The 8,893-nt window shown below is 33.9% G+C and overlaps 1 protein-coding gene across 2 annotated transcripts; it reads right to left on the bottom strand.

The window, feature by feature from the left end:
• Positions 1–883: 883 nt before the first annotated feature.
• On the bottom strand, positions 884–8,548 carry LOC108982887 (protein DETOXIFICATION 40-like). Of its 2 annotated transcripts, XM_018954357.2 has the most exons (7): positions 8,048–8,545; positions 7,296–7,927; positions 5,969–6,025; positions 3,789–4,027; positions 2,115–2,233; positions 1,634–1,720; positions 922–1,293 (listed from the first exon to the last, which is right to left on the bottom strand). In XM_018954357.2, exons 1-7 carry the CDS (start codon positions 8,357–8,359, stop codon positions 1,222–1,224), a joined length of 1,518 nt encoding a protein of 505 aa, XP_018809902.1. In that variant the 5' UTR covers positions 8,360–8,545; the 3' UTR covers positions 922–1,221. The 2 variants fall into 2 exon arrangements, with proteins under 2 accessions (XP_018809903.1, XP_018809902.1); XM_018954358.2 differs by lacking the exon at positions 2,115–2,233 and having other exon boundaries at positions 884–1,293; positions 8,048–8,548.
• Positions 8,549–8,893: the final 345 nt, after the last annotated feature.

The raw sequence follows: 8,893 nt of genomic DNA on the forward strand, positions 1-8,893 counted from the left end.
GACTCTTAAATTTTTTTACTACTTTATTATAATATATTGACTCCCCTTTTGGGTCTAATACTATAATTAGTTCATATTTAAGAATGTGCCAAACTAATGAGACTATCACGAGGAGCTCACCTTATTAATTGAATTACTGCAATTTGTCAATTAATATCAGCACACCTTATTAATTTCCTCGGACTCCCCACAATTCATGCCAATTCACATGTACTCTGATCAGTACCCCCACGGCCGGCCGGTATTTGGAGCACGTCATGCAAGACTCCGACTTCCTCTTCCGAAATAGATCGAAACCACTAGTAGTGAATTAATTAATTAAGCACGTACACGTTTGCAATTTTCAAGCTAGCCCAGACATCCAGCATTAATTATCAGATGATCAATTGCCTAACCAACAGTTAATTAATCTTATCACCCAAATAAAGATATATATATATATATTTATAGCTTGTCCCTAGCTATCCTTTCTGAATTTGGTTTGTAATTAACCTAGTCCGTCAGTCAGTGATCAGTCTCTTTAGTTTTGATTTGAACGATGACAACCTGGCCACTCCTATCCTCAACATGCATGATAAGTACTGAATCTTTTTTAAGACCTACTTGCCGGCCACCTGTTTAAATGGACATTGGCGGCCATGGTATAGTCGCTAGAATAATGATATATACAAGTCTAAAATGTTCAAGTTTCACACGGGGCGCCTTTTATTAAAAAAAAAAAGAAAAGTAGACCTCCATCATGAAAAAAATATGAAAAAATTATTTTTTCTCATTTTTTCATTGTAAGATCTATTTGTTTACAAAAGATTTGTGCATGTGGGAATTGTCCTTAGCATTACGCTAGTCACTAATAACGTGCATGCATGCCTCTGGAGTTCCCTACTTCTGAATTGAACCAATAATTCCGTATAAATGTACAAATTAGGAAAGGATCGAAATACCAAGAAGGTTGCATTAAATCACTAATCAATCTAGATGTTACAACAATAACAGTACAAGAACATGGGGGCAAAAGAAAAGAAGAAAATGCAAAAGAGGGACCAATTTAATTAAATGATGGCTTTCTATTTAAGACCATGCAGCTGGGACCATATATAGAAAAGGATTGTTTGCCGAATCAGGGTAGCCATGGCCGTGAATTAACCTTATGATCAGATCACATACAGGAGTACTATCTGAGTCAAATCGATACCATTCTCGCAAGGGGACCATTCACTTTGGCTAATTCTTGGGGTCTAATCCTTGGGGCCGGTCTAATTCCCACTTGTCCAAACGATTCTTTGCCTTTTCAACCTGAAATGTTTTCATATTTCATTACATATAATCACCCCCACTGTTTGCAAATTGAACAAATTGAATGATCAAGAATGTTAGTTAGTTGAGATTAAGATGGCACATGAACATTAGTCCGCAGGGAACAAATAAATAAAGTATTGGCAGTAGTGATCTTTTCATTAATAATGATATGGTCTTGTCCGAATTTTTCCCTGATGTGCATGTCATCATGATCACTTCAACCCATGTTTCTTCAAGTTATCATCATGATTGCCAAGACTCGAGATCAGAAAGAGTTAATTATATAAATTAGTTTTGGTAAGATGCAGCCAATGAACAAAGTATAAATTGAATTTACCTCTTTCTTCCAATCTGTCCGAAATGTGACCCACAATAAGATGAGAGTCTGTATGAAAGTGCCTCCTATCATCCCAGACCATATTCCCTACACCAAAATACGTTTTGAGCAATTTCTATTACATATTATTTAAGTTGAAAAACTCAAAATTAAAGGAAAAGAAATCCTTAATGCATGCAGGTACTTAAGTCAGCATAAATAAGACAATATAGAAGATTTGGAAAATTTTACTGATAATATCTCAAGCCAAAACAATGTATTAAGCCAATCATTTTCTTATAGATGTACAAATTTGCAATAATTATATAATTATATGGATTTAAAAACAAATAAAAGACGTTGAAGATCACTACAAGAAAACTACTTATAATTTGTAACTAGTTATTTCCAACGAAAATATTTATTTTTTGTTAAAATAAGTCTATTTTTATTACAAATAATTATTATCGTCGCAAATAATCTATTAATAATATTTGGATACCGGAGCTCCTAGGTCGAACTTGAAGCCAAGAACTGCACCCAAAGGGAGACCAATAATGTAGTAACATCCTACGTTCACGTACGCAACAAATGCTTGCCATCCACAACCGACAGCCACCCCTTAGAAAACAGACAAAACAAAATTCCATTTAATATATATCATATTGTCTATTTTCTACAAAATTCTTTAATTTGCTCTGTATATAACAAAATGATTATATATATTATATGTAATATGTTTTTACAGCTAGCATTGCTACGTACTCACGAATAATAACTCTAAAATTATATAAGATATTACAAAAAAAAAAAAAAAAATCTGAGAGAGAGACCCTGATCATGATCATGATCAAGCTGTTCAACTACCAGCCCAGAACTAACACTACTAGATAGACCGTTAGGTTTATTTACTAGTTTCACTGATTGATGGTTATTAATTTATATATATCTTGATTGGTCTACTAGCACCACTCACTTGACTGCTCCGAGGTTCTCCACTAAGGAACAGACAGATGAGAGAAGACACGGAATCATCAAGCTATAATTCACTGAAACGACAGGTTATTCTATACCAGTACGCTTTTCGCGTTGTCGGTTTATGTAGCATGCTAGCTAGCAAAAGCGAACTCAAACGTCTCGTTTACTATATCAATTAGATGAGATTTGAGATTTGAAATTTCAGTACATATAATGGCCATGCCGGTTCTTAGATGTACTTACGGTTACAGTTCATTTTTCTGTCTTTTACTTAATTTTTATTATTATATATCTTTTTCTGGAGAAAAATAAACTAATTTTGTGGTGGTCGATAAAGTTATTAAATACATGCACGTCCAGTACTCGACTAGTACAATATCATTATTTTCCCTTGCAAGGTTTAAATATCCGATTAAATAAGCTGGAAAATAATGGCTAGACGATATTATATAAAGAAAAACACTTGTTGTATGCGTATGGTGTAAACGGCATGCAAACGAGACAAACTATTCATTCTAAATCTTTCGAATTTGAAATACTATCGGGTTATGATTAGAGAGAGAGAGAGAGAGAGAGAGAGCTGATGAGAGAGAGCTCTAATAAGAGAGAGCTGATGAGAGAGAATATGTGCGTTTAGAAAAAGGAAAAAAATAATAAGTCTGACATGGAATGAACGATTGCACACCAATTGTATCTAACGATTATATATAGAAGAACTGTTATACAAAACATCCGAGTTTGTCATCATATTGGTTTGTCTTTTGTGCACGCATGCATGCTTCTTAGATTGCTAATTTTAAATAATTAAAATTAACAAATAAATAATAGAGAAAAGATAGTTACAATCGTAAATTGTGCAACCGCCGCGTAATCATTTTAAAAAAAATGAATAAAATATGAGACCCACAAAAAAAAAAAATTTAATAGTAGATTTCACTATTTAATTTTCAAAACGTTTACGCATTTCACGGTTATATATAAAATTACTCTTAATAATATATGACAATCACATGTATCTATCTCTATTAAATAAGTGTGAATAGGGGATAAACAGTAGTATTTTCGTCCATTATTATTTTCCTGTTTTGCCCATGCTTTTATAAGGAAATTCCGTCCGCCCATGCAGGATGGCTAGACTAGCTAATATGATAATTGAGCAGAATTAATATTCCAAGTGAAGATCAAAAGTAATACGTACCGGACAGAACGGGTTGGATTCCGTTGAGTACGATGGAGACAGCAAGGTAGGGGGAGAGTTCTGCGACTGCATCAGCTACAGTTGTACCACTGGTGAAAATATAGCTTATCACGTGCCGAAACACGAGCACTAGGGTGGCGCAGATCACAGCTACGACGGAAGAGCTTAGAGTTACTATCAACACAGAAAAAGCTGCTGATTTCGGATGACCGGCCCCTAGCTCATTGCTCACCCTCACACTGTTTTTGCACAAGTACTTTCACCAATATTAGATCACAAGCTAAAATATGAGATCCTGGCTCATGGTCATTTATGAAGATGGAAAATGATAAACATGATACAATCATTTTACAATTAATTATGTAATTATATTTTAAATGAAGGGCATTTATTATAAAATAACTTATAATAATAACATTTCTTTACATAATTATTATCATATTTTAAAACATGTTTGTAAAAAGTGTTTGTAAGGAGGTTTTCCTTCACATTGGCCTATATAACAAGCCTACGAAGAACCATAGGAGAAATAAGTTAGAGAGCCCAGCCAAGCCCAACGACCCTCCTCTAAAAAAGAGTCAGTGGGCCTCTGTAGAGTCTCACTCCATGAGCAAAACTCACCCATGAAATAACCCACGTGTGGGGAAAGCGAACGGTAGAAATAGATGAGACTCGCTGCTCTGACATCGCCTTGACACCTATCCGATAACAACCTACCCTCGGGAACCTACGCAAACAAGTGGGCGAAAAATATGAAAAATCTTTAATCTCTTGACAACAGGGATGGACGGGCTTAACAGAGAACGTCTACAGGATAAAGTGAGTCAAGGAGTCACGCTATATTAATGGCACCACTCTCAAGACTCTACGTCGCATTAATGATGCCGTCCCAAGAGCCACGCCGCATTAAAATATTCTAACTAAACGAACAGTTAAAGTGACACAGCCTCTCCAAATCCAGGTGTGAGTTGTCCCTACCTGAAAACTTAGTATAAAAGTCGACCCAAGGTATGAAGAACTATTTCTGATTCTTCTAAACTTAAGCACAAACTATTAAAGAAATATACTGATTTTAGCATCAGAAACTCTCCGGCCTCTACTAAGGCTCCCTTCGTGTTTTTCTAAGTGTGCAGGTAAAAGACTCAATATTCGAATTGCTAGAATCTGACTCGAAGGCGTACAAAATGTGACGTTAACAGTATTGTAATAAGAATTATTCGTATATGATTAATCAACCAAGATAGGGATTGTGCACCAATTTATCAGGCAAGAACTTTAGAGGAAGTGTCAGACTCAACGAGATCAGAGACAAAAATGTTGGAAAAATGACGACAGAATCTCGCTAAATTAACCCAAAAACTTAAAAGTTACTGTATATTGAGGTACCAAGCCAGTTGAGGCCGGCGTGAATAGCTTGCTTTTATTGACCAGTAATCCATATAATATATATATATATATATATATATATATATATATGTGTGTGTGTGTGACTAATAAGTACTTACTACTGAGAGCATTCATAACAAATATTGGACCATCGCTGACATTTTTATCAAATTTCAACTATAACAAATATCTGCACGAAATAATTAAAGATATGAGAAAAAGTACATATGATTGAAAGAACTAAGAAGTGTTTGTTTTGTTGGTTACATAAAATATTGACAAAAAATAATTATAGATAGAACAGTAATTTTTCATATTTTGAAAGTTACTGTACAAATCTCAAAAGCGTTTTAAAAAATAGTCGGCCGGATGGAGAAGATTTTTTTTAGGCAATGAGCTAGCTGGATGTTGAGATGAGATGATTTGAGATTAAAATTAAAATTAAAAAATTGAATAAAATATTATTAGAATATTATTTTAAATATTATTTTTATTTTAAATTTTAAAAAAATTAAATTATTTATTTTATTTTGTGTAAAAATTTTAAAAAATTATAATAATTAAATGAGATAAGATAAGATAAGATAAAATGTATTGAAAAAAATTATAAAAACAAACTAGACTTAAGTAACCTAACTATTCATCCTCATAATCGTTCTAATTTCTAGCAAAAGTAAAAAAAATAAAAGAGAAGTACTGTGTATTAATGCATGATCATGATCATGATCATGATCAGTTTCTTTCGTAGAAAGAGACATGCTAAGTGGAATGATAACAAGACATGTACAACTAACCTCGCAGCCGCATTGAAACCCACCGAGATCATGTAAACCCATCCAGATATCGCCATGCTGCAATATCCATCCAATTAATTAACCACGTACGTATTCTCGATCATCAACTATTCATTGCAAATTCAGAAACGAGCAGTTTCAATTTGTCTCCTTATTATAATTTTTTAAAATTATCATATAAAATATAATAAATAATTTAATTTTTTTAAATTTAAAAATAATAATAATATTTTATTCAATTTTTAAATTAATCTCAATTCATTCCATCAGCTAGTCTCAATATATTATCCGAACATTACTTATAATTTGAGGCAAAGTATATTATATAAACCCTTGATGTTTACTATATAAATAGTCCATAGATAACTATTGGACCTCAAATAATTAATTAATTGATAGACTATGTAGTATGTACTTTTATTATTTAAAGTCATGTGATTTTATTAATTTATTTTAATAAGATCTCTCCATGTAACAATTCTCCATAAACGCTGTTAAACTACCATAGATGTTGTTAAATAATATAAAAATAATTTTATAATTCAATATATCATATCAACTATGTCAACTAATTATGAGTTTACTTTTATAAAATATTTTTATCAATAAAACATTTCTCTTCCATATATATCACCTTGCAAAAATACTGGAGGCACTGTAGAAATTAACAATGAAATCCGTTTGAATAGTGAGATGAAATGAAATTTTAGTTTTAGATAAAAATTTAAAATTTAAAATATTATTAAAATATAATTTTTTAATATTATTATTATTTTAAAATTTTAAAAAATTAAATTATTTATTATATTTTATGTGAAAATTTAAAAAAATTAAAGATGATATAAAACCGTTTCTCCAAACGTGTCCGATAGAAAATCCGACGTATAAGGAGTACGTACAGCTCATGAAAAACAAAAAAGGAATGGTAGCAGAAGGAAGGGAATGGTAGCAGAATCGGTAGAAAGTTCCAAGTTGACTGTTTGTTTAAGTTATTATTTTTCTCCTTTTTCTTCTAACACATTACTTTCAATGAAATTCGAAGTGATCTCAAATATTGTTTTTCGATCAGAAAAAATAAAAGCGACAAAAAACGATTGGGGAGCCGACTTTAGGACCACTAAAATTGGAATGGTTTTGCTAAGGTCTAACGTCGTGTGTTCGTATTCGTATTGTATCCACTCAACAGTGGATCCACCAAGCACACAAGCCATGATATTGATCAAGAAGCTAGAAAATCATCATGTGTACAGCTCCCAAGCACACAATTATTGCGATCAAGATTGCAGCAAATTAGTAGTACTAGTAAGGGCTTAATTTCGATCCTTACCAGATGGAGAGAGCGTCCAACGCAATCTCGGCATTTTTTAGCAACCCAGCAATCAACACTAGTATCTGATAGTACCAAGTCTCCAGGCAAAGCATGACTGCTGATGCTGTAGACAATTTCAAGAATTCCCAGAGCCCAGAGAAAGCCTGCATGCTGAATCCAGACCATGTGTATTTGCACTTCTCACTTGTCAAGATGTACACAAACTGTGCCACCACTATGATCCACCATGAAAAGCTTAACATCAGTGATGCGCCCAACAATCCCCAACCCAGTTTGTAAATAACGAGCCAACTCAATAATAGGTGTACTACAAGCGTAGCCGCAGAGATGTACGAGCTAGGAGCCACTATACTCTGGGATTGGAGGAACTTTTGGATGGGAAAATTGGCAGCATAGGCAAAGATTTGTGGGATGAGGCCATAGACAAACACTGCAGCTGCGGATGCTATGCTTGTTGATTCACCTAGCAAGAGCAACAGGGGCTTGCTGAAGATGTAGATAAACATAACTAGGACCCCAGTCGACATGAGGAGGATCGTTGATCGCTGGAGATATACACCTAGCATTTCGTACCTGTGAGCACCATAAGCCTGGCCGCACAGTGTCTCCACAGCGCTTCCCATTCCAAGCTGCGCAGAGAAACGTCATGATATATATATACACGCACATAATCTTTTATCGAAACTATGACGCTATAATTAATGTGGTAAACAAGATCTGGAACAAACCAGCTGATGGTGATTACGTACCATGAGGCCGTAGGCGAATATTTGGATGCCATTGTTACCGAGAGAGGCGGCAGCAAGCTCAAGATTGCCGAGATGGCCGCAAAATATTTGAGTGGACATTGAGGTCACGTTGTTGAGCAAGTAAACCACGACCGCAGGGGCTGCTAGTCGGAAGAGGGTGTTCAGTTCGAGCCATGTGGCGGATTGAAGGCGGCGTAAGTAGGGAAGGTGGGTGTTGGAGAGGACGTCTTCTAGTGCGGAACTCACTGGCTCTGGTGTTGCTTCTTTGGTTTGTAACATGGATTGATGGATCTCATTGTCAGTGGACTCCATCCTCTCTTTCTCTATCTCAGTTTCTCTCACAATTAACACAAAAAGCAGTAGGTAGTTTCTCTCTCTTAGTCTTTCTCACACTTAACACAAAATAGTTGTATATGTAAAATAGTTTATAAAGGGTTGTAGATGGAGGATAGCCCTTGGAAAATGGATCGGGGATATTCGTGCAGTTCTTGGAAGATTTCTTACCGTCCAGCTAAATTATTAGGTTTTGCAGTGTAAAGTTTGGTACACCATATCTTTATATTTATAAAAATGGTTGAAATATTAATATTTTTAAAAATTGTAAAATCTGCGTTAGCGATTTATTGAGCGTGTCAAAAATATAAGCTTGAAAATAAATTTTGAATTTTATAATACTCTGTATATAATATTTATTGAATATTTAATTGTTTAAAAGATTGTATTTCGATAATATAATTATTAGAAATCTTATTTTATGTGTTTATTTCTTTATCTTAAAATAAAAATAAAAAATGTAGAGATATGTACTGCGCTTTTATTAATTCTACTGTACATAGTAAATGTGAC

This window comes from Juglans regia, chromosome 3 (genome assembly GCF_001411555.2).
Source record: "Juglans regia cultivar Chandler chromosome 3, Walnut 2.0, whole genome shotgun sequence".
NCBI lineage: Eukaryota > Viridiplantae > Streptophyta > Magnoliopsida > Fagales > Juglandaceae > Juglans > Juglans regia.

Bases quoted from the DNA above. Each gene is read 5' to 3' on its own strand.
- LOC108982887 (XM_018954357.2), bottom strand. From the start codon at position 8,359: ATGGAGTCCACTGACAATGAGATCCATCAATCCATGTTACAAACCAAA. The intron at 4,028-5,968 runs GTTAGTTGTACA...GTGCAAAAACAG, and splicing joins GGTTTCAATGCGGCTGCGAG to TGTGAGGGTGAGCAATGAGC. The intron at 2,234-3,788 runs GTACGTATTACT...CTGTTTTCTAAG, and splicing joins AATCCAACCCGTTCTGTCCG to GGGTGGCTGTCGGTTGTGGA.